General features: G+C 41.3%; 1 protein-coding gene across 3 annotated transcripts in view; it reads right to left on the bottom strand.

Moving 5' to 3' along the window:
- Positions 1 to 11,599, bottom strand: part of zcchc9 (zinc finger, CCHC domain containing 9) — a 44,341-nt gene extending 32,742 nt beyond the window's left edge. Inside the window, exons 1-2 of one of the 3 annotated variants that reach the window (XM_060844046.1) lie at positions 11,580 to 11,599; positions 8,993 to 9,395 (exon numbers count right to left, since the gene is read on the bottom strand). In XM_060844046.1, coding sequence (XP_060700029.1) covers positions 8,993 to 9,385 — 393 coding nt within the window. In that variant the 5' untranslated portion in view covers positions 9,386 to 9,395; positions 11,580 to 11,599. Of the gene's footprint in view, positions 1 to 8,992; positions 9,396 to 10,056; positions 10,195 to 10,453; positions 10,508 to 11,579 lie in introns of those variants that run through there. The other 2 variants (XM_060844039.1, XM_060844031.1) reach the window with 2 other exon arrangements.
- Between the last annotated feature and the right edge of the window lie 14,900 nt (positions 11,600 to 26,499).

Below are 26,499 nucleotides of genomic sequence, written 5' to 3' on the forward strand. Positions count from 1 at the left end.
GGGTCCCCACCTACCAATTTCATCATATTGGGGAATTTAGGGATAAGTGTAGTTGAATCAAGAAATTCTATATATCCTGCAATAAGTTCTATAATTTATTTCAATAGTATCCATGACCATGCTCTTGGATTTATGTCTAATTGCTTAAAGATTTACAAGGATGTTGCCAGGGTTGGAGGGTTTGAGCTATAGGGAGAGGCTGATTAGGCTGGGGCTATTTTCCCTGGAGCGTCGGAGGCTGAGGGGTGACCTTATAGAGGTTTATAAAATCATGAGGGGCATTGGTAGGATAAATAGACAAAGTCTTTTCCCAGGGGTGGGGGAGTCCGGAAGTAGAGGGCATAGGTTTAAGGTGAGAGGGGAAAGATTTAAAAGGGACCTAAGGGGCAACTTCTTCACACAGAGGGTGGTATGTGTATGGAATGACCTGCCAGAGGAAGTGGTGAAAGTTGGTACAATTGTAACATTTAAAAGGCATCTGGATGGATATATGAATAGGAAGGGTTGAGAGTTTATGGGCCAAGTGCTGGCAAGTGGGACTAGATTAATTAGGATATTTGGTCGGCATGGACAAGTTGGATCGAAGGGTCTGTTTCCGTGCTGTACATCTCTATGATTCTAGCATTGGGCAGCAGCTCCTCATTGGTTATGTGCGACAGTGTTCATATTTGTTTTTTAAAAAGTAAGCTGTACAAAGGTTAAGCAGTTAAATATGAGGCGGGCTAATAGATACAAGTATTGAATTGTTTTTAAATTGCAACAATTGTCATTTGCAATAGCTAGAGAAATATGAGTCTTTAAGTGTATATCTTAAAATAGCTGCAAATGGATGGAAATTTAAAGGTGACGACCATTTAAATTTTGACCCAAGATGATAGTGCCAGTAGTTTCGAAGGTGAAATCACTACCTACTTAAGGAAAAGGCCCACAAAAGGCTTCAGGCAAGAAAATGTTAATAAACATAATTTACAGAAATCAGTCATTCAGCCCAAGTGATCGCTGCCTATGTTTATGCCTGTTCATGCCCTACATCATCTAACCTCATTAATATATCCTGCCTTTCTTTTCTCCCTTAGGTACCTATCTAGTTTCCCTGTAAATGACTGTAGTGGTATTTTCATGTTCTCAATACTTTATGATGCAGATATTTCTCATTAACCTACTGGATTTATTAGTGACTTTTCAATATTTATGTTCCCTGGTTTTGGGCTCCTCCATACATGGAAACATCTTCTCTATTAAATATTCCACAATTTGCAAAGATCTCCACTCAGTTTTGCTCTCATACAGTTAAAAGCTCCAGTTAGATTTGCTTCTCCTGGTAGTTATAACCTCAGATACTAACTTCAAAACACGGGAATGACAGGGAGTATGCCAAAGCTCAGCTAAGGCAGAAAGAAAACAAAAATGTGTTGAGGATTGAGTTATTTTCATCCATGCCAATCAAAGTAACATTGATCTGTAGCTGCAAGGACAGAACATCTGTGTGAAACACTGAGCCAGAGCCGCTGAAAAGAGTAATGAGGTCTGTAGGAACACAGTTATTAATATTCAAAGCAGCCAACAATTTGTCATGAGAAAAAGACACTCCATGAATTGCAAATTGCCACAATTTGCTTTCCAATGTTTGCGATTTCCAAGTTAGATATGATTTGCAAAAATGATGCCTTGGACTTAACCTTCACATGATTTTTAGGACATTGTTTCATTGACACGTCAGTTGCCCATCAACCTGCAACAGAGTTAAGTTTGAAACTCATCAGTATATGCAGGTTTTAACAATGTGCTAAGGACTGCCAATCAGACTTTCTTATACAGAAAGTAAAGAATTATAAATGTAGTGAATTGATGCAAGTTTTAAAACATATGAATTACAATGTTGTTGCCAACACAGGGACATGGTTGAGAGAAGGTCAAGACTGGCAACTCTACATTCTGGAGCTTAGGATCTTCAAGTAGGATAGGGATGGGTGTAAAAGAGGTGGTGATGTTACATTACTAAGGATCAGTTACTGCCTAAGGAGATATAATATATTGTAAGGGTCTTCAAATGAGGCTTTGAGAGTAGAAAACAAAAAAATTGTGGATGTTGAAAATCAGAAACAAAAACAGAAGTTGCTGGAAAGGATCAGCACATCTGGCAGCATCTGTGGAGAGAAATCAGAGTTAGTGTTTTGGGTTCAATGTTCCTTCCTCAGAGCTGATGGTAACTAGGAAAACGTTAGTTTAATGCAAAGGGCTGTGTATCCACGAATAACTTCATTCTCCCAGGCTGATTGTTATCCACTTTGTCTGTCCAACTGTTCCCGTCTCTCTTTGGGCTCTATCTTCAACTACTGTTTCCTCTTTGCCCTTCCCCCACCCTCATCCCCATCCTATCTTCTGCAGGATGGGTTAATAGGGTTGTGAAGAAGCCATAGGAGACATTTTATCAGTCACGGTATAAGTTACAATTGCAGGGAGATCATGCCGGAACTGCCCAGGACATTGGTTAGCCACAGCTGCAGTACTGCGTGCAGTTCTGGTCACTACACTATAGGAATAGTGTGACTGCACTGCAACGGGGGTGTTGAAGAGATTTTCAAGGATATTGCCTGAGATAAAGCAGTTTAGCTATGAAGGGAGGGTGAATAAGCTCAGGTTTTTTTTTGAGCAGAGAAGACTTAGAGGGGATCTTATTGAGCTGTATAAGATGATAAGCAGCATGGACAGGGTGGATAGAAAGCTGCTGTCCCCCTTAGTTAAAAGATCAATAATAAAGGGGCATTATTTTAATGTGAAAGGCATTTTACATCTAGAAAGTAGTGGGAATCTGGAATGCAATACCTGGGAAGGTAGGTGAGGCAGGATACTTCACAATCTTTAAACAAAGTACTTGGAAAATTGAGAGACCTTGGTATCTAGTATTCCCCAAGGTACCCAGTTTTCCCCAAGGTACCCAGCAGTGCTTCGCTTTATGTATGATGGTTCTGTGCGCTCTTTTGACTCCTCGGAAAGTGAACAATTTTTTGGACACTTTAAAACAGACTGGTAACGTAAAGTAAGTGGATAATAGTGTTCCTTTTTTCCTTTATTTTTTAAGATATTGCTGAACCTTTTTTTTTCTGATAATAATGAGTGATAATGTATGCTTGGGGATGGGTAGAGGGTTCTACTTTTAATTTACTTGTTAAGAGTTTATTTTATTTTTCTCCTTTCTTTTGGCCAGACTCAGGGATGCGGCTGAAGCTGGAAAGAGATATGAAGGTGTTTTTGAGATATGTAAGTGCTCCCTGTGGGCAGGGGTAGAGCCCACAGGGAGCACTTACATATTAAATGATGTTATGGAGAGTGTTGTATTTGGGTTTTTTTTGTATATGTAGTTATTAGGGTGTCAGATGTATAGTTTTAGCTTATGTATCTTTTAGGTTTTGTGATTTTTTTGGTTTACACTCAGCAGTTGTTAAGTCGAGTTCTTCCTTTTTAGATATTAAATGATGTTATAGAGAGTCATGGCTAATTTTGTCCTCAAATGGTGTACCTGGAATGTCAGAAGGATCCATTCGCCGATTTAAAGGAAAAAAGGTGTTTTCTAGTCTTAGAAAGGAGAGGGTGAACATTGCCCTTGTATAGGAGACTCATCTTAAAGATAAAGATTTGAAATTGCAACAGGGTGGATTGGATCGGATGCACATCTCTTCCTTCAATTCTAGAAGCACAGTATGGATGCACTCATTAGGAAGAACCTTTCATTTAAGGTGCGAGAGCAAATTAAAGATGAGTATGGGCGCTTTATCATTCTCAAGGCCTCACTACATGGAGAAGAGTACAGTATCTTGAATGTTTATTGTCCCCCAGTGCATCCCCTTAAGTGTTTGATAGACACATTCTCCAACTTGATGGCTCTTGCACCATGGCATATTATTATAGGGAGGATGACTTTAATTGCCTTATCCCGCGGTAGATAGAATGCCGAGGGGCCCCTCAACAATCTAAACAATTAGTGGATTGATGTGCTGAATTGGGATTGGTAGATGTCTGGAGGCGTCTCCACCCCACGGGTAGGGACTTTACATTTTTCTCTAAATCACACAAATCTGATCCTCTGGTGACAGTTCTCAGCAATGGTGTAAAGTCTAGTAAATTTATTATTTGTAGGGGCAGACAGCAAGGTTGTCCCTTCTCGCCATTACTTTTCACATTGGTGATTGTGCCGCTGGCAGAGGCAATCCATTCAGATCCTAATATAGCTGCCCCAAAGGTAGGATCTCAATCACATAAGATCTCACTATATGCAGATGACGCTCTGGTTTTCCTGTTGAACCCAGTGGTCTCTGTATCTCATCTGATACAATGCATCAATTCATTTGGTTCCTTTTCAGGTTACAAGATTAATTTTTCAAAATTGGAAGCTACAACTATGGGGGGCGGGGGGGGGGGGGGGGGGGGGGGGGGGGAAAGAGGATGGTTCTTAGGACAGCATTTGAGTTGGGGTGGGTGAATTACAGTTCCCTGTTAAATGGTCACATGAGGGTTTTCTTTATTTAGGCATCTTTATTACTCCTGCCTTTGATTGGCTTACGGCCAATCTTTCCCATTCGCTTGACAGGATTAAGTAAGATCTTCAGCGACGGGAGGCACTTCAATATTCTGGCTCGGTCAGGTCGCTCTTATCAAAATGAATGTTCACCCCCTTTTCTTATATCCTATACAAATGCTTCCCTTAATGTTTCCTATGCAAACATCCCAGAGATTTAATGGATGGTTTAGCTTCTTTATTTGGTGCCGTAGGCACCATCAAGCTAAGTTTTGGTTGCCTCAGGGGTTGTGGGGGAGGGAGGTTTGGGCTCTGGAAGGGAGAATTGGGGTTGAGATCTCTAAGGACACATGGGGGGCCATTTGCGAGAATGCAAGGAAGATTTTGATCTGTAGTAGGACCTATGCCATGCAGCTAAAGATTTTGCAGGGGTCCATTTGGTCATTGGTTGAGGTCTTGCTGTACCCTCCGTATATAATGGAATGCTGCGGCAGGAGTTATAGAGTGTGTCTTTGGGGTTAATGTTAAGATGGATTGTATCTCTCTCCTCCTGGGCCGCCCCAATATACTCTCTCTGGATGCTCATGAGAAAAGATTTTTTAACACTCTTGCTTTCTGTGCAAGGAAAAATATTCTAATGTGTTGGATCTCTGAAACCTCCCCGCCCTGGTCTGTCGGGTTGGCATTGGCTTACGGAATGGATTCCTCTGGACCTTTTTACGAATATGGTACACCGGGAAACTGAAACTTTTTAGAGGCTATGGTAGCTGTTTCTGGACTATTTGGATGAAGATTTATCTGACATTTTAACTGGGGCTTTTGTGTGGCCAAGGATGGTCTGATCTAGTCTACGTGATGTCCTTGAAGGAAGAATTATGAATACATTTGCGTAACACTTAGGGCTCTCAGAGGTTGGGAGCTAATGTTTTGTTGTGCTGAGCTGTTTTATTTATTGATCTTTGTTTTATTTATTACCTTTATTGATTTGCCTATTTTTCACAAGAGTATAGTCGTGTTTTGTTTATGTTGTAGGTTTTTTTTCTCTCTTTTGCTGTTATATACATATAGAGCAATGTTTTTTCTCTCGGCTTGTTGATGTTGTAATGCAATTGTATTTTTGTAATTTTATAAAAAAACTCTTTCAATAAAAAAATCTATTAAAAAAAAAGTACTTGAATGATCAATTGAAATGTCATAACATTTAAGACTATGGGCCAAGTGGTGGTAAGTGGGACCAGTGTTGATTTACAGCAGTTTTTTTGGTGGTGGACTGAATGGGCCTCTTTTGCACTGTCATGATTCATACTAGTCTTAGTTAGAATTATAATGAGGAGAAATGTTTTTCACTCTGAGGCAGTGGTTTCCAATCTATTTAAGCAGAAGATCACTTTTCAATTTAACTGCATCACAGGTCCTATCACCAAGAAAATATTGAATAAACAGTTTGATTTAGTGCTATATTAATTTAAAACCAAACGTACATAATTATTAATTTTGTCCTGAACTCAGTAATTCTCAGCATTACACATGAGAGTATACATTATCTGCCAGTGCCTTGAAGTCTGGGTTGTAGTTTGAGTCTGTTATTGAATACAGACTGAAAGGCAGGTGAAAAGCCTATCAATATTCCCTGTTGTCCAAGGCTTTCATCCTTGCTAATTACCACATCAATTTGTGTATCATCTGCAAACTCACTGATCAAATCTCCTATATTTGTGTCTAAATAATTACTATATGCCACATACAGTAAAGGTCTCAGCACCAAATCCTACAGTACACCACTGGACACAGGTTTCCAATCACTAAAATAACCTCTGACCATCACCCTCTGCCCTACAGCCACTCAGCTAATTTTGGATTCAATGTACCAAACTGCTCTGGATCTACAGGGCTTTATCTGCTGACAATTGCCCATGTGACCGCTTGACAAAAGCCTTACTGAAGTCCATGTAGACTTCAGCATATGCACAATCCTCATCCACACACCTCACCATCTCCTCAAAAAAAATTCAATGCAACCTGTCAGACATGATCTCCCCCTTGACAATGACACGCTGAATATTCTTGGTTAATCTTTCAATGAAGATTAAGTCAATCCTCTGAACCTTTTGCAAAGGGTTCCCTGCCACTGATGTTAGACTCACTGGTTTAACCCTACCAGATACTATGAACAATGTAACCCATTAACTGCCCTTCAGTTCTCTGGAACCTTTCCCATGTCCAGAGATGATTTGAAAATTAATGTCAGAACCCCGACAATCTCCTCCTCTGCTTTCCACAACAACTTGGAATACACCTTCTCCAGCCCTAGGGATTTATCCAAATTTAAGACAGTTAAAACTGTTAATACTTCCTCTGTTTCAGTTGGAATTTGTTCAAGTACATCACCGTGCCCCTCCCTGATTTCTGTATTTATATTGTCTTTCAGTTGGTATCTACCATAATCTTTTCTTTTTCTGCTTATCCAATCCTGCACATTCTTTTAAATCCAAGGTTCTCTGAATATGCTGGTCCCACGCTTCAGCTTTACAGGAACATGTTGGCCCTATACTCTCATTATTTCCTTTTTCAGATTCTTCTACTTTTCCGTTGTAGATTTTCCAACAATTAGCTGTGCCCAGTTCACGTTGGCAAGAACCTGTCTTATTACCCAAAAATCAGCCTGTCACAAATTTACAACCTTTACTTCTGGTCTTGACTGCCTTAAATATTATTGAGTTATGGTCACCATCACCAACATGTTTTTACCATTGACACATCTACCACTTACCCAACTTCATTCCCTCACATTAGATGCAACATTGCTCCCTCTCTCATAGGACTCCTCCCCCACCCGGCTTAAAAAGCTCTAATGGATACATTTTAAGAATTCCATTGTTTCTAAGCCTTTTACACTTTTTTCTATCCCAGACAGCTAACAGCTAAATGACAATAGCGCAACTAAATGGTGTTCATAGTGACTCTCTCATCATGAACAATGGAATTTAATTATGGTCAAAAGAAATCAAAATTACAGAATCTCAACCACTCTGCAAAACTAAGGATTGTGAAAATGACTGTACATCTGCAAATCCTAATGCTATCAGTCCACCGTAATGTGCAATTCATAGACTGATTCCTATTTGTTTTTTAAACCTTTATCATTTTGTACTCATCTCATTTGATTGTACGTATATTGTGTTACTAATTCTTCTGGCATTTAGTAATTAATTAATTAATAAGCTCACTCTTTGTTAATACAAGAAAGTCTGATTAAATTGGCTTCTTTTAAAATATAAGTTAATTTGAGTCTTGGAGAAAATTATTCACAAGGAAGGTTTTTTTTTATTAACCTTGTTGTGACAAACCAAGGTGAGGGGACATTCAGACAGGGAGGTGAGTAGTTTACCCCTTTATCACCTGGGAACCCAGCAGTTAGACTGCCAGGGGTCTGGTTGTAACAAATCACAATTGCTAAATTGAAATTATCTCCTCGTCTCCGACTTCAGCGTTGGTGGTATCCTGCATTATAGGCACGGCTATTTTTCTATTTCTGAGGAAAAGTAATCTGTCTCAAAATTTGGTGATTTTATATTTTTTCTTGCAGTTTATTTCGCCATTTTCGTTATGACCTGAATAGTGCTATTCACAAATATCCTGACTTGATATGCTTATATGCAGGATGCCAATGCAGATTGTTGGCATGTTCACCAGTGCAAGAGCTGCTTGTAGGTATCAGAATTGATTAGAAAATACATTTTGTAGGATTTTAATTATTTGTCTTTTGAGGTCTAGTCAAGATGTTATTACAGAAGGCAGGAATTTCAGACACAAGTGATAAAGGTGAGTGACTTAAATTGTTAAGCTTAGAAGTCATGAACTATTTTAGTTCATTTATGGTTTCTTATATCCTTCAGTATTTTTTTTTCTGATAGTCAAGACTTTAGAAGCAATCAAACTCTAACATATTAGAGATCAATCATCGATCGTTTTCTTCTAAACTACCAACTGGCACAATATGGGTTTGTATTTGGCAGGAGCTCCTGGTTTTAGTTTGAGTACACTCAATATAACATACTGGTAACTATGAACCTGTGCATTATGTTTTATCATAAGCAACAACTACTTTGCACCTAAATAAGCTTTCAGATTGGCAAATTTGTATTATGTTCAATTTCTGCAAACTTAATGAGGCACTTTGAAATTTTTTTTTCAACATTTAAAAGGTAATTCTTACAGGATAAAAGTAAAATACTATTTTTATCCTACGGTGATTATTTCACACATGTGTGAATCATATTTTATATCCTAATGCAGTTATTATGATTAAATGGTACATTATTCTCACCTACATGAGAATTTCCATTGGACAAAGGTTAGCTGAACATGTAAGGTTTATATTTTTGAGTTGTCATAATTCGTTTACTTTAAATATTGTTCTGGATAAATATTTAGGGTATTAGGTATCATGATGGCTCAACTACATTTAAAAATTACCATGGCATTTTTCTTTTGCATTTGCCTCTTCAATCTTCTGTGCTCCCGTCTCTGGTCCTTCTTCAGAGCTAATGCTGCATCAACTTTTAACTTCTCACTGTCTGCTGCCACCAATGTTCCTTTGTGGAGAACCTGACCTGTTTCTTTCAGGTAATCCATAAACCCATTAACATCTTCACTGTGATATTCTTCTTTGATGTGATACCATTCACTTTCCTTCCGTTTTGATTTGTTTGGAATTCTCCCATCCTTTGCTTGCTGCTTTTCACCCCGACTGTTTTTCACTATTGTCTTACTGGGGTCTCTAGCACCATTTTGTTTCAGTTGACTCCATGGTGTGGCATCCAGGACCTTCTTTTTATGGATGTTGTTAGCACGAGCCCAACGTGTCATTGTTTTCTTTCTATGACAATGCAGAGTAAGAGAAGGTTTAATGAAAACTATAATGCATAAAATTGTGTAAGAGAATGATACAAACAGAAGCTGATTTATTCAGTCACAATAAAAAAGGCCTGGAGCATGGATTTCTGGAAAAATAAGCATCTCAAAGGTTTATCCTTGTCAAGTTCCACTCAAATTCTTTGGTAATAACTGGAACTGAGAATGACAGACCATCTGCAGCGTCAAGTGATGTTCCCATGATTCATCTGTTTGCCGATACTGCCTAGGCTCAGAGTGGCTATGTGAATGAGACAATGAAGTTTGACATTCATTAACACTGATTTCAGAAGAGCAAGGAAAAAAGATATGAAAGGATAATTGTCTTCCCAAAATGTCCAAAAGTATTTTACAAACAAAGAAATGAAGAACAGGAATAGGCCGTTCAGTCTGTCAATGACTGCAGATGCTGGAAACCAGATTCTGGATTAGTGGTGCTGAAAGAGCACAACAGTTCAGGCAACATCCGAGGAGCAGGAAAATTGACGTTTCGGGCAAAAGCCTTCATCAGGAATAAAGCTGTTCAGTCTGTCAAGTCTACTATGGGCTTCAACATGATTATGGCTGATTCTTCAAGTCAATGCCATATTCTTACTTTCTCACCATATTTTTTATACTTTTAATACCTCAAAATTGAAGAATTTCTTTCTGGAATGCATGCACTGATACTCTCTCCACAGAAATCCACAGGTTGAATACCGTGACTGAAGAACTGTTTCCTTATCATGATCCTAAATGCCTATCCCATATCCTGAACGGTGAACACTCCCAGTCCTGCCTGTATGTAATCTCTTCAGTCCTAGTAGAATTTCACACCTTTCAATTAGAATCCCCCTCATTCTTTTAAAGTCTAGTAAATACAAGCCGAGTTGAACCAATCTCTTCTCATATGACAGTCCTCCTATCTCCAGTATGAGCCTAGTGAATCTTTGCTGCACTCCCTTGATGGCAAATGCATCTTACCTTAGGTAGGGGGATAAATTAAAGTGCAGTTAGGCAAACGCAAGTACAAATTATAGTTACTCATCAAATGGTCTTTTGTCACTGCCTCTTCGCCAGGGACAAGGCACTTCAATTCCATTTATAAACATAGTTGATTAGATTTGAGAACATAGGGAACATGCATAGGGGTTTGGAGAAAGAAAAATTGAATTGGGCTGTTTGGATGGCTCATTGAAAAGGCAAGATGACCCCAATAACTTTCTACAGCACTGTATGATTTTATAACAAATGTGCCAATTAATGAGCTCATCATCCAAAACAGTATGAATACAGCCTGTGAAACACATACTGAGTATAAAGGACATGGAGGTGCCGGTACTGGACTGGGGTGAACAAAATCAGAAGGTGAAGAGGCTGATGAAGTGGCTACGGTCCGAAAAGTTGTGATTTCAAATAAACCTGTTGACCTATAACCTGGTGTTGTGTGACCTCTAACCAAGTATAAAGGGACATAGCCAAAAAAAACCTTTGCCATGCTTATCAGGGATGCCCAAAATTGAAGTTTATGTCATACAAAGGATAACAGTGGGTCTTTTCTTTCTCAAACTCATGCCTAGTTCTGATGTTACACAATGCTCATTTGCAGAGTTAAAAATCACACAACACCAGGTTACAGTCCAACAGGTTTAGTTGGAAGCACACATGTACAAATTATAGTTACTCATCAAAGGGTCATTTGTCACTGTGTGCTTCCAATTAAACCTGCTGTTGAGTGATTTTTAACTTTGTCCACCCCAGTCCAACACCGGCATCTCCAAATCATTTGCAGAGTAACTGTGTTTGGTTTTGAAGCCACACTGATGCCATAGCTGATCTGGTTAAAAGGTGGTCCCCCAGATGTTGCTGGTGCGTTCATGGTGATGGGTGTGAATGGCCGAAGTGGTCATTACCCTGGCCATAGATGTGACCTGCCAGGCCAGGGCCAGTCCCAGGCCAGGCGATAGCAGGAGCTGGCAATGGGGTTGAATTGGTGAGTGGACCAGTGAAAGGCGATGGCGGGGAGGAGGGAGTCAGGGTCTCCTGCCCCCTTCGGGAGGGCCCTGCAGGGTGAGGGTGAGGGGTGGGAGTGGGGCGGCGGGGAGAGTGCAAAGACCAAGCCCCATCTCCAGCAACGACTCGCACAACCCCATCTGAACCGGCATCTTACCTAGAGCCTTACTTCCGGTGTCACGATCAAACCGATCCGTGCGCTCCCGGAGTGCACCAGAAAGGTTCCTACCCCTGACTGCCCCAAATCCCAGTGAACCACAGCATCCAGGGTCAGGGAAATCATAGGGAAAGATCACAGTGTCCACTCCAGCCAAAATTAACAGGGAGAAACATCACTGTTTGTTCAGAAATGGGAAATTAACAGGGAGAAACATCACTGTTTGTTCAGAAATGGGAAATTAACAGGGAGAAACATCACTGTTTGTTCAGAAATGGGAAATTAACAGGGAGAACATCACTGACATTTGAGCAGAGGGAAAAAGCATTAATTGTTACAAGCATAGGGAAGCAATAGAAGGAAATCACTGGCAGGTAAAGAAACGGGGAATTTACAGATTGGGTCGGCACGGTGGCTCAGTGGTTAGCACTGCTGCCCTCACAGCACCAGTGTCCCAGGTTTGATTCCAGCCTCCGGCGACTGTGTGGAGTTTGCACATTCTCCAGTTTCCTCCCACAGTCCAAAGAGGGCTATGCGCTGGGTGCTGGCAGGTGGGACTAAATTGGGTTGGGATATCTGGTCGGCATGGATGGGGTTGGATCGAAGGGTCTGTTTCCATGCTGTACATCTCTATGACTCTATGTGCAGGTCAGGTGAACTGGCCATGTGTTAGGTGTATTAGTCAGAGAGAAATGGGTCTGTGTGGGTTACTCTTCAGAGGGTCGGTGTGGACTGGTTGTGCCGAAGGGCCTGTTTCCACACTGTAGGGTATCTAATCTAAAAAAAACACTGACCTTTCCAGCCACTGACTCTTTGAGATCCATGGAATTAACAGGAAGGAAATAAGTGACTCACACAACATTAGGAATAAAATGGGATGAAATGACAGAGGAACAAGAACTGTTGTGTTCTGGTCTTCTTGTCCATGGAAAGATATTCTGGCTATGTTGGGATTTCAACAAAGGCTGACTAGACTGATGAAGGGTCACTGGACTTGAAATGTTAACTCTGGTTTTCTCTCTACAGATGCTGCCAGACCTGCTGAGTTTCTCCAGTGCTTTCTGTTTGTGTTAAAGGTTTACCAGATTTATTTTTAGGACTGCAGGACTGGCATTTGAACAAGCACTAGAATAATTTGGAGTATATTCACTGGAGTTTAGAAGAAGGGGAGTGTCTCATAGAATCCTGTACAGTTGTGACAGGAGTAGGCTGAGTAAATGTTAGCATAATTGAACCTCTTCAGTGCAGACAGAAGTCATTTTGGCCCATTGAGTCCTCACCAACCCTCGAATGAGCATCCCACCAGATCCACTCCCCCACACTATCCCCATATTCCTGCATTCCCCATGGCTAATTCATGTAGCCTGCACATCTCTAACCACTATGGAGCAATTTATCATGGCCAATCCACCTAATGTGCACATCACTGGACTGTGGGAGGAAACCGGAGCACCTGGCAGAAACTTACACAGGCACAGGGAGAATATGCAAATGGCTCACAGTTACCCAAGGCTGAAATTGAACCTGGGTCTTTGGCATTGTGAAGCAGCAGTACCATAGTGTTGCCTGTGTTCCCAAAAGCCTGGCAAGTCCAGAAACAGTGGTTACACGCTGAAGATATGGAGTAGACCATTTAGGGCTGAGATGAGGAGTAATTTCTTCACCCAAAGAGTGATGAGCTTTTCGAATTCTATGTCCCAGAAGGTGGTTGAGGCCAAAACTTTGAATATTTTTGTGAAGAGATAGATATGTTCTGTTGGGCTAAAGGATATTAAAGGGCGCAAAAGCCAGAACAGGGTGCAGATCATATTGAATGGCTGAAAGGGCTTGAAGGGCTGAATGGCCTACTTCTGTTTCTGTTTTCTATAATCGGTTCCAATTTTTCTATCAGGCAATAAACAAGAGAGTAAGTTACTGACAGTTCCAAGATCGGGGAATAAAAAAGGAGAAAATCACTGACAGTTTCAGGCACAAGAAATAACTGTCATAAAATCCTGACTCTTCCAGGAAAAGGCAACTAATAGAGGGCAAACCACTGACTGTTCCAGTACCAGGAGAAACAACACAGAGAAAAAAAAATGACTGTTCCATGAATACGGAATCAACACCGAGAAAACCACTGACAGTTCCAGGAACAGGGACTTAGCAGATAAATTCACTGCCTCATAGAGGAATAGAATGGAGAAAATCAAACTACTCTGGAAACAGGGAATAAACATGGGGAAATTACTGACTGTTTTTGGAAGAGGAAATGAACAGGAAGAAAATCACTGACACAGGAACAGGGAATAAAAAGGAAAGAAATCTGAGACTCTTACTGGACCAGGATATGAACAGAAAGCTAGTCACTGGCTGCTGCAGAAACAGGTAATATGCAGAGAGAAAACCACTGGCTAATCTAGGAATCAGCATCACTGATGCTTCCAGGAAAATGGAATGAATAGAGGGAAACCAATGAATGTTCCAGGCAATGAGCAATAATAAGGAAGACATCACTGACAATTATAGAAACGGAATTAACAGGTTGAAGATCACTGACTATTCTAGGAGCAGGGAATAAAAGGGAGAATTTAGATGACTCTTAAAGAAACAGCAGATTAATAGGGAGGAACTCACTGACTCTTCCAGTAACAGGGAATAAACAGGGGGGAAATTACCAGGTCTTGCTGGAACAGGGAATAAACAGGGAGAAAATCACTGATTGAGACCATAAGACTAGAGAATGAAGGAGCAGAAGTAGGCCATTCAACCCATCAAATCTATTCAATTAGATCATGGCTGATCTGATTATCCTCAACTCCATTTTCCAGTCTTTCTCCATAAGCCTTGATTCCTTAACTGATTAAAAATCTAACTATCTCAGCCTTGACTATACTCAATGACCCAAACTCTACTGCACTCTGTGGTAAAGAACTCCATGGATTCACAACCCTCTGAAAGAGGAATTTCCTCTTCATCTCTGTCTTAAAGTAGTGTCTCCTTATTCTGAGATTATGCCCTCTGGTCTCAGACTCTTTCACAACCTTTCCGCATCTAACCCCATGTACCCTAAGAGATGTGTACGTTTCAAAGAGGTCACCATTCATGCTTATAAACTTTAATGAGTACAGGCCCAATTTGCTCAACCTCTTCTCATGAGCCAGTCACTCCATAGCTATTACCAGCCTCGTGAGCCTTCTCTGGACAGCCTCAATCATGCCTTTCCTTAGATTCCAGCTGTGGTCTTACTAATGTCTAATGTTGTTTTAGCAAGACTTCACTATTTTTATACTCTATTCCCTATAAAATAAAGGACAGTATCCATTTGCTTTCCTTATTACCTACTGACCTTTTAAGCCAGTTTGTTTCAGATTTACCAAATCCCACTGTGCTGTAGCTTTCTATAGTATTTCCATTTAAATAATGTTCAGTTCTAATGACCAAGTGCATAACCTCATTGTTTTTCCATATTATATTGACTCTAACAGGTCATATTCTCCATTTACTTAATCTGTCTGTTTCTTCTTCAAACTTTTTGTGTCATCCTCCACAAACCTGGCTGTAGTGCATTCACTTTCCACATCCAGGAGCATGGAAAAAACTGGAGAAAAATCGCTGACTGTCCTAGGAACAAGAAACCAACTGGGAGGAAATGACAGACTCTTACAGGTACAGGGAATTTAAAGAGAGAAAATGATTGACGGTCCCAGAAACAAGGAATAAAAAGAGAGAATGTCTCTGACTTTAATGGAGAAAAGAATCAATGGTTGTTGGAAGAACAGAAAGTAAGAGTGAGAAAATCATCGACCTAGGAACAGTACATTAACTGGGAGGATATTATTGCATCTTCCAGGAATAAATGGAGGGAAAAATCACTGACTGTTGCAACTTCAAGGAATAAAAGGGGGAAAATATCACAGACTCTGAAGAACAGGGAATAAACAGGAAGAAAATAAATAACTGTTCCAGGAAGTGGAGGTAAACAGGGTTAAACGATTTACTCTTCCAAAAACAAGGAATGAACGGGAAGAAAATCATTGCGTTCCAGGTGCAGAAAATCAACAGCATTAAAATGACTGACTCTTTCAGAAACAGGGAATTAACAAGGTGGAAATTATTAACAGTAAGGAAATAATTGGTTGTTTGAAGAATAGGGAATTAACAGGGAGATAATCATTTACTCCTCCAGAATAAGTGAGTAGCTAGACAGAAATTTATTGTGTCCCAGGAACAGCGAATTAATATGGAAGAAATTACTAAAGAGGGAATGAACAGAGGGAAAATCACTGACTCTTCCTGGAACAGGTAATAAACAGAAAGAAACTATTGACTCTTCCACAATAATCAGGCAGAGTGAATTATCACAGAGGAAATCACTGACTGTTCCAGGACTAGGGAATTAACAGAGAAAAAAATCATTGTCTGTTCCAGAATCAGAGAAATAAACAGGGAGAAAAGCAATGATTCCAGGAAATGAAATAAACAGAGGCAAAATCACTGACTCTTCCACAAATAAGGATTAAATAGAAATAAAAGTCTTATAAAGCTATTGTACACAGGGTAAGTATGGTTAGTCTGCTACTGCTCTATATGATTCCTGACAGTTATCCTTAATACAACAAATGAAGGAAATCCCTTTTTGCGGTCAGTGATCGGGAAATCTTGCTGGATGGTGTTGTGCGCTGGTGGGATGTCATCTTCTCCAGTGTCAACAGAGGAAGGTACAACATCAGACCAGAGAGCCATCTCAGTGCAGTCTCAGCCATTCAGAGGAAGAAGGTCAATGTTCTTTTCCACTTTGCCAGTGTAAGTGCCACCATCTTGTTTCCAGCATGTCACACTCGCTTGGTCTCTGTTATTGTGACCACCTTTCCCCAAAGTTTGTGCTCAACCTCTCTCACTATTACCTGTAACATCTTCCCCACTCACTCCCCCATCCCAACCCAAGACACCACTAATCCCTGAATGCTCTTTGTGCTTCCTGCTCACTCACCTGAGACAACTTTCGGTCTGCATCCACAGTAACAGCTGAGCCACCCATATTAATTGCTCTTAGTAGCAGCTTCTCTCTCATTCCAGGAAGTACACAGCCTACAATAGGTCAGAAAGAATCAAAATGAGGAGTAGACTGTTTAACATTTGTCTCCTCTCTCCTTATGTATAGATCATCCTGAGTTTAACTACCCCGAGTGGCTGACTGAGTCCATGCACCTGAACTAGCATAGGAGGGATCTTCCTGCACAAAATCCCCTGAGTGGAGTCTATTTGCCTTGATTCAAGTGAGGCATGCTGGCAGCCTTGACAGACTTTGTTCCTGTTATAGGACAGTAGTACTGTGAGCCTGTGCCAGAGAGGAAATGTGTAACACGACAAGACATAGTCAAGTAGGTTCAGGATGAATGAGCACATGACAGTGAACCAACAGCCTGCGGATTCAGTCTGGCTCATCCATAAGCTATGAGTGTGTGTGCCTGAGTGTACAGTACCCTGAAGTGCAGGTTTAAGCGTACTGTAAGCGGATCAGAGATATGCCATTCCGTGCCTTAGAAGCTGGCGCATGTTAGATGGCAATTTCTGTGGCCATGGTTTAAGTGTAACCAGTGCCTGTGGAGTGTGCCTTGAGATGTTGGTACCTGGTGTCCAACACCAAGGCTTTTGAAGCAAGTGACAAACAGAAATCACCAGGCATTTCCTCTGACTTCCCTCTCAATAATTCTGTGTCTAGCTTGTTTGGTGCATTTGGTAAGAAAGGAAGCTGAATATTAACGAGGTGTGTTGTGGCAGTAATTAAAGCTTTTAGCAAGCTAAAATTCTGCCTTGATTGGCAGCTCATCATTACCTAGCAACAAACTCACCTCAGCGTTTGGCAGTTGCAGAAATGATGCAGCCAGTTGCTCAAAATATTGAGATGGGTCTCGCCAGACTTCTCATTTGATTTTACCACAAATCTTACCAGAGCCCCTATTGTTCAGGTCCTCATAAGGCTCTGTCTATTAACTCTTCTAGGAACAGTGAGTCAATGAGGAAAAAAATCACACTGTACCAGGAGCAGGGAATCAACAGAGAGCTTTTCATTGACTATTCCAGAACTATTCCACTGCCTCACTATGATCTTGAACTTTCCTCTGTAGTAACTTGTAAGACCTTTCTATTTTTAGTTTTGAGTTGTCTAATATTATCATTCCCTTTTTTCTTCATGTTCACCATCCTTATAATTTTCTTTCTTCTCACCTTCTGCTGAATGCTACAGCCATACCAGCTTTGCCTTTTTTGAAATGACATTCATTAATGATCTTTTCTCCTCCACCATCCTGAGAACTTGGTTATTGCTCTTGTGTTCACTCCAGCTGACCCAGTCCATCCATCAACAAAACCACATTTCACAACTTTCAAGACTTTGGATGTCTATTTTTCATAAAGTCCACGTTTAAGTTACATGCAACAAGACATTCTAAATCACAGCCTTTTTAATTATTTACTTGTGATCGCTACTCATTCTTATTATTAGCAGACCTTTATTTTTGGGGAATGTATTCTTTGCCATTGCTATTCTAGCTGTGATATCCTTTTAGCAATCATCATCCTCTGACAAGGAGGATGTCTCTTGAGTGCTTACTCTATGGTATCATTTCCAGCTGTTGACCATTTATTTGGATGTTTGCTTTATCGTCATTATTTCTTTCCATCTTCATAACTTTTGTCTTTCTTTTACATTAATTTTCTTTCCATAAGCTTCCTCTGGTGCATTTGTTCTACCCATTAATATCTATAATCATCTGTTATGCTAACTGCAAGGGCCTAGTCATAAGCAAATGTCAAAACTTACTAATTGATGTCCTGCTTTGAAAAGTTTCTTAACTTCATTTAGTACTTCCTTCATTATGACTTTTGCTTGAATGCTAAAGAGCAATGGAGATAATTAATTGTTGAGTCTCATCTGATTACTCCAAGTCCTGTGTGTCCCATGTACAGAGCTACAACCATTCTTTTGTCCCTTCTGTCAACTTTGACTGCCTCCTACACTTAAGACCATAGGACATAGGAGTGGAAGTAAGGCCATTCAGCCCATCAAGTCAACTCCACCATTTAATCATGGCTGCTGGGAATTTCAATGCCATTTGCCCACACTCTCCCTGTAGCCCTTAATTCTTTGCAAGATCAAGAATTTATCAATCTCTGCCTTGAAGATATTTAATATCCTGGCCTCCACTGTGCTCCTTGGCAATGAATCCCACAGGCCCACCTCTTTCTGCCTAAAGAAATGTCTCCTCATTTCCGTTCTAAATCGACCCCCTCTAATTATAAGGTTGCGCCCACGGGTCCTGGTATCCCCACCTAACGAAAACAAATTTCCAACGTCTACCCTTTCTAAGATATGCATTAACTTGTAAGTTTCTATCAGATCTCCCTTCAACCTTCTAAACTCCAATGAATACAATCCCAGGATCCTCAGCCATTCATTGTATGTTAGGCCAACCATTTCAGGGATCATCCACGTGAATCTCCGTTGGACACACTGCATTGCTAGTATGTCCTTCCTGAGGTGTGGAGCCCAAAATTGGACACAGTATTCTAAATGGGGCCTAATTAGAGCTTTATAAATTCTCAGTAGCACACCACCACTTTTGTATTCCAATCGTCTTGAGATAAATGACAACGTTACATTTGCTTTCTTAACCACTGACTCAACCTGTAAGTCAACCTTTAGAGAATCCTGGACTAGCACTCCCACATCCCTTTGTACTTCGACTTTATGAATTTTCTCACCGTTTAGAAAATAGTCCATGCCTGTATTCTTTTTTCCAAAGTCTAAGACCTTGCATTTGCTTACATTGAATTTCATCAGCCATTTCCTGGACCACTCTCTAAACTGTCTAAATCTTTCTGCAACCTCCCCACCCCCTCAGAATTACTTGCCTGTTCACCTAACTTCATATCATTGGCGAACTTCACCAGAATGCGCCTAGCCCCCTTGTCCAGATCATTAATATATAAAGTGACCAGCTGCTGCCCCAACACTGAACTCTGCGGGACACCACTTATTATCAGCTGCCATTCTGAAAAAGAACCCTTTATCCCAACAGCCAATCCTCAATCAATGCCAGTGGCTCACCTCCTCGAACACCATGGGCCCTCACCTAACTCAGCAGCCTCCCGTGAGGCACCTTATCAAAGGCCTTTTGAAAATCTAGGTAGATAACATCCTCTGGGTTTCCCTGGCCTAAACTACTTGCTACCTCTTCAAAGAATTCTAACAGGTTCATCAGGCAAGACCTCCCCTTACTAAATCCATGCTGACTTGTTCTAATCTGACCCCGCACTTCCAAGAATTTAGAAATCTCATCTTTAACAATGGATTCTAGAATTTTACCTACAACCGAGGTTAGGCTAATCGGCAGATAATTTTCTATCTTTTGTCTTGATTCTTTCGAACAAGGGGGTCACAACAGTGATTTTCCAATCATCTGGGACTTTTCCTGGCACCAGTGATTTTTGAAAGATTACAACCAACGCCTCTGCTAATTCTTCAGCCACCTCCCTCAGAACTCTAGGATGTAGCCCATCGGGGCCAGGAAGTTTATCAATTTTTAGACTTTTTAGCACTTTCTCTTTTGTAATGGCTACCATACACAACTCTGCCCCATGAATCTCCTTAATTGTTGGGATATTACATATTGTTGTGAAGACTGACACAAAGTATTTATTACGTTCTTCAGCTATTTCCTTATCTCCCATCACAAGTCTTCCTGCATCAATTTGGAACAGCCCATTTTCTACTTTGACCTCTCATTTGTTTCTTATGTATTGAAAGAAACTTTTACCAGCATTTCCAGTATTACTGGCTAGCTTACCATATTTGATCCTCTCCTTGCTTATTTCTCTCTTTGTTATCCTCTGTTTGTTTTTGTAGTCTTCCCAATCTTCTGATTTCCCAGTGCTCTTGGCCACTTTATAGGCTCTCTCTCTCTTTCTATGATACCTTTCCTGACTTCTTTTGTCAGTCATGGCTGTCTAACCACCCCGTGGATAATCTTTCTTTTTTTTGGGATGAACCCCTGCACTGTGCCCTCAATTACGCCCAGAAACTCCTGCCATTGTTGTTCTACTGTCTTCCCCACTAGGCTTTGCTTCCAGTCAATTTTCGTCAATTTCTCTCTTAAACACCTGTAATTACCTTTATTTCACTGTAACACCTTTACATCCGATTTTGCCTTCTCTCTTTCAAACTGCAGACTGAACTCTACCATATTGTGATCGCTGTCTCCGAAGTGTCCCCTTATTTTAAAATCTTTTACAAAGTCTGGCTTATTACATAGCACAAAGTCCAGAATAGCCTGTTTCCTTGTGGGCTCCATCACAAGCTGTTCCAAAAAGCCATTCTGTAAGCATTCCATGAATTCCCTTTCTTTGGATCCACCGGCAACATTATTCACCCAGTCCTTTTGCATATTGAAGTCCCCTATGATTATGGTGACCTTGCCTTTCTGACATGCCCCATCTATTTCCTGGTACTTCTTGCACCCCTGGTCCTGACCACTGTTAGGAGGTCTGTACATAACTCCCACTATGGTTTTTTTGCCTTTGTGGTTCCTCACCTCCACTCACACAGACTCCACATCATCTGACCCTATGTCATGTGGTGCCATAGCTTTAATTTCATTCTTAACTAGCAAGGCAACCCCGCCCCCTCTGCCTACCTCCCTGTCTTCTCAATATGTTGTAAATCCTTTAATGTTTAACTGCCAGTCCTGAACCCCCTGCAACCACATCTCTGTGATGCCTACCACATCACAATCATTCACAATGATTTGTGCTGTTAATTCATCTACTTTGTTCCGAATACTATGAGCATTCAGGTAAAGAACCTTAATGCTAATTTTCTTATCCTCATGATTTCCATCATCTCCAGTAATGTGTCCTAAGTTATCCTTCCGTTTCGCTTCATTCCTAGTCTGCCTTGAAATTCACCTGGACTGTCTCAGACTCCTCCCTCCCCTTCCTAGACCTTTCCATCTCTATCTCGGCCGACCGACTCAACACAGACATCTACTATAAACCGACTGACTCCCACAGCTACCTGGACTACACCTCCTCCCACCCTGCCCCCTGCAAAAACTCCATCCCATATTCCCAATTCCTTCGTCTCCGCCGCATCTGATCCCAGGAGGACCAGTTCCAACACCGCACAGCCCAGATGGCCTCCTTCTTCAAGGATCGCAGATTCCCCCCAGACGTGATCGACGATGCCCTCCACCGCATCTCCTCCACTTCCCGCTCCTCCGCCCTTGAGCCCCGCTCCTCCAACCGCCACCAAGACAGAACCCCACTGGTTCTCACCTACCACCCCACCAACCTCCGTATACAACGTATCATCCGCCGTCATTTCTGCCACCTCCAAACGGACCCCACCACCAAGGATATATTTCCCTCCCCTCCCCTATCAGCGTTCCGCAAGGACCACTCCCTTCGTGACTCCCTCGTCAGATCCACACCCCCCACCAACCCAACCTCCACCCCCGGCACCTTCCCCTGCAACCGCAGGAAATGTAAAACTTGCGCCCACACCTCCACACTCACTTCCCTCCAAGGCCCCAAGGGATCCTTCCATATCCGCCACAAGTTCACCTGTACCTCCACACACATCATCTATTGCATCCGCTGCACCCGATGTGGCCTCCTCTATATTGGGGAGACAGGCCGCTTACTTGCGGAACGCTTCAGAGAACACCTCTGGGACGCCCGGACCAACCAACCCAACCACCCCGTGGCTCAACACTTTAACTCTCCCTCCCACTCCACCGAGGACATGCAGGTCCTTGGACTCCTCCACCGGCAGAACATAACAACACGACGGCTGGAGGAGGAGCGCCTCATCTTCCGCCTGGGAACCCTCCAACCACAAGGTATGAATTCAGATTTCTCCAGTTTCCTCATTTCCCCTCCCCCCACCTTGTCTCAGTCAGTTCCCTCAACTCAGCACCGCCTCCTAACCTGCAATCTCCTTACTGACCTCTCCGCCCCCACCCCACTCCGGCCTATCACCCTCACCTTGACCTCCTTCCACCTATCCCACCTCCATCGCCCCTCCCCCAAGTCCCTCCTCCCTACCTTTTATCTTAGCCTGCTTGGCTACTCTCTCTCATTCCTGATGAAGGGCTTATGCTTGAAACGTCGAATTCCCTATTCCTGAGATGCTGCCTAACCTGCTGTGCTTTAACCAGCAACACATTTTCAGCTGCCTTGAACTTAAACCCTGCACAATTCTAACCTGCTGCTTATCTTTCTACTTGACTCCATACTCCCTGTTACTTTTCCTTTTCCTTCCCTGACTCATAAGTTTAAAGTCCTAGTGACCACCCTATTTGTCCTTTTTCACCAGAACACTGGTTCCAGATCGGTTCAGGTGGAGATCGTCCCATTGGTACAGATCGCCCCGGTTCCAAAATTGATGCCAATGTCCCATGAAATGGAATCCCTCTTTCCCACACCAATCTCTTAGTCACGTGTTTACTTTCCTAGTTTTCTTATTCCTATGCCACTTAGCACCCGGCTCAGGCAGTAATACAGATATTATGACCGTTGAGGACCTGTTCTTCAATTTCCTTCCTAGTGCTTGATACTCCCCAAACCGGTCCTCCTGCCTAGCCTTGCCTATGTTGTTTGTGCCAACGTGGACCACAAAAACTGGATCTTCTCCCTCTTGTTCCAATATCCTTTCAAGTCGGTCAGAGATGTCCTGCACCCGGCCACTGGGCAGACAACACACCACTTGATTAGCACTTGCCAGTTCACCACTTTGAAAGCATTTTCATAATCCACAAAACACGTCTCATTGGTAAACACAACACTCTACGACTAAAGTCTATAATTTCACATGTTTCCTTAAACTGAATTGATCATAGTTGATGTAATGGCAAACTTTGGCTTTCATTGTATTTGCTAGGATCTTTAATACTGCCTTGGATATATGAGTAATCAAAGTTATGGTACAATGTTCTTTCATATTGTGGTGTTTCTGGGACCATTGTGCTCTTCAAAAATGCCCCCATTCTCCTTTATTGTCAATTCACTTGTTGCCTTCTCTCCAAATACTGTTATCATTTCTTTTGGGATTGCATCACATCCTTTCACTTTTACTTGTTTCAGATGCTTTAATGGCTCTAAATATTTCATATCCCATCTTATTGGGTCTTATCGTTTAAATTATCCTGGGATCTGTATCTGATATAGGGAATCTGATAGAGGGAATACAGGGTGGCATGGTGGCACAGTGGTTAGCACTGCTGCCTCACAGCGCCAGAGACCCGGGTTCAATTCCCGACTCAGGCGACTGACTGTGTGGAGTTTGCACATTCTCCCCGTGTCTGCGTGGGTTTGCTCCGGTTTCCTCCCACAGTCCAAAGATTTGCAGGTTAGGTGAATTGGCCATGCTAAATTGCCTGTAGTGTTAGATGAAGGGGTAAATGTAAGGGAATAGCTTATATTTGGGTGGGTTGCTCTTCGGACGATTGGTGTGAGCTTGTTGGGCTGAAGGGCCTGTTTCCACACTGTAAGTAATCTAATCAACAGAGGACAAACCATTGCCTCTACCAGGAATAGGGAATAAAGGGGTGAAAAAAAAGGACACCTTCAGGAACAAAGAATAAGCAGGGAGTAGTGACTGTTTCATGACCAGGAAATAGAGCATCAGTGAAACCAATATCTACAATACTATGTACAATTTTGGTTTCCTTATTTAAGAAAGCATATAATTGCAAAGAAGCAGTACAGAGAAGGTTCAAATGACTGAGACCATTAATCTGTAAAGTTCTTTCCTCAAAGCTATGAAGGCTGGATCATTGCATATTTTTCAGGCTGAGTGAGGTAGATTATTGACTGCCAAGTGAATCAAAAAATACAGGAGTAGGCAGGAAAGTAGAGGCCACACTAAAGTATGTCATGATCTTTCCAAATGTTAGAGCAGGCTGTAAGGGGTGAATGGCCTGGCTACGATTGCTCCGAATTGGATTGTTCACAAAAATACGGGGACCAAATCACTGAGTGCACCTGGAAGAAAGAATAAACAGGGAGTACTCTACCAGGAACAGGGAATAAGTCCACATCAGAAATAAAAGTGTTGGGATGAAGCCTGATTCACATAGTAAGATAATTGACTTACTTAACTTTAAATACAAATTCACCATCATTTCAGCCTTGATTAAAGTCGAAATTTTGTTTGGATAAATTGGAGGTTCTTTTTGTTGTTCCTTACGGTGACCTTCCATTCAACTGTTCTTGGAGTTGCGGTTTAAAAAAAACAGAGAGAAAACAACAGCTTAGACCAACCCATTTCCCTGACTGATGGAGTAAATGCAGAGCCAAGGGAAAAGAAGAATTAGGGAAAAAATAGAAACCAAAATTAGATTCATAAGATCTGCATTGTTGACATTCTAGAGATTTATTTAATTAAAGTGACAGCAAAATGTTACTTCTTTTACATCAGTAAACATACTATCTAATACAAAAATACTCATAGCTAATCTTTAGGCAGTGTCTGACTCACACTTTTAACCTAGTCAGAATTGTGTATTGAATAGCAAAAGGCTGGTGTAGAGAACATTTCTCCAGTTAAGCATATCCACAGCGCCATCTATTGGTTCTTTTTATTGTAGGTTTGCTCTCTCACCAATAGTGAATGTGGTCGAACATAAAAATAAATTCTCGCAGGAAATATTATGTTAGAATCATCAATCTTGCATCAGAAAATGTGGTAGAGTAGCATTCTTGTTGTAATGCTGGGCTAACAGACAAAAATAGGAAATTTAAATCAACCTAATCGCAAGTTGCAAAATTGAATTCAATAAACAAGGCAACTGGTCAAAATGTGCCACAAATATGCTTTTAAAAAAGAACCTGGTTCCCTTCATAGTTTGACTGTGAATGTCATCTAATGCTATAAGAAGTAATCTGGAATGCGTTAAATGGCTAAAACAAAAAAAAAAGACTTTGAACAATTTTTCCTCAGAGTAACTGAGATGTAAGATTTATATTTTTGCTAGAATACATTAAATTGTAACAGATAAGGAAAGTAGGATCCTATTGATTAGTTGTAAGAAAAAGGATAAAAAGTCATGACACCATCGTTACCTCTCCATTACCTCAGTGTTTTCATTTGCGTAGTGCTATCAGACCATTTGCTTGATACTACATTCAACTCAAGCCTTTTTTAATTCATATATGGATGGTGGGCATCACAGGATCAGCAAACATTTATTGTCTATCAATATGTGCCCTATAGAAGGTGATGTTGAGCTTTCTTCTGGAATGGCTCCAGTCTATTTTGTATCGATTATGGAGGGAGTTCCAGGATTTTGACTCAGTGATACTGAAGGAATGGTGATATTTTTCCAAGTCAGGATGATGAGTGGCTTCGAGGAGAACTTGCAATGGTGGTTTTCCCATGTGTATAATGCCCTGTCCTTTGAGATGTTAGGTATTGTGGGTTTGGAAGGTGCTGTCTAAAGAGCCTTGGTGAATTTCTGTAGTGCACCTTGTAGATGATAAACACCACTACTACTGCCTTTGTGGATGGAGTGAATATGGTGCCAATCAAGCAAGCTGCTTTGAGCTAGATGATGTCGAACTTCTTCAGTGTTGTTGGAGATTCACTCATCCAGATAACTGAGGAGTAATCCTGCACACTCTTGACTGTACCTTGTAAACAGTGGACAGATTTTGGAAAGTCAGGATATGAACTACTCACTACACGATTCTTAGCCTCTTGTAGCCACAATATTTATTTGGCTGGACCAACTCAGTTTCTGGTAAATGACCCCCAGATATCTTTTTTTAAAGTGATTTGTCAATGTTAATGCCATTGAATGTCTAGGGACAAGGGTTAAGATGCCTGGCACTTGTCCTATGAATATCACTTATCATGTTTCAGCGCAACCTGGATATT

The sequence above is a fragment of the Hemiscyllium ocellatum genome, chromosome 2, assembly GCF_020745735.1.
Source record: "Hemiscyllium ocellatum isolate sHemOce1 chromosome 2, sHemOce1.pat.X.cur, whole genome shotgun sequence".
NCBI lineage: Eukaryota > Metazoa > Chordata > Chondrichthyes > Orectolobiformes > Hemiscylliidae > Hemiscyllium > Hemiscyllium ocellatum.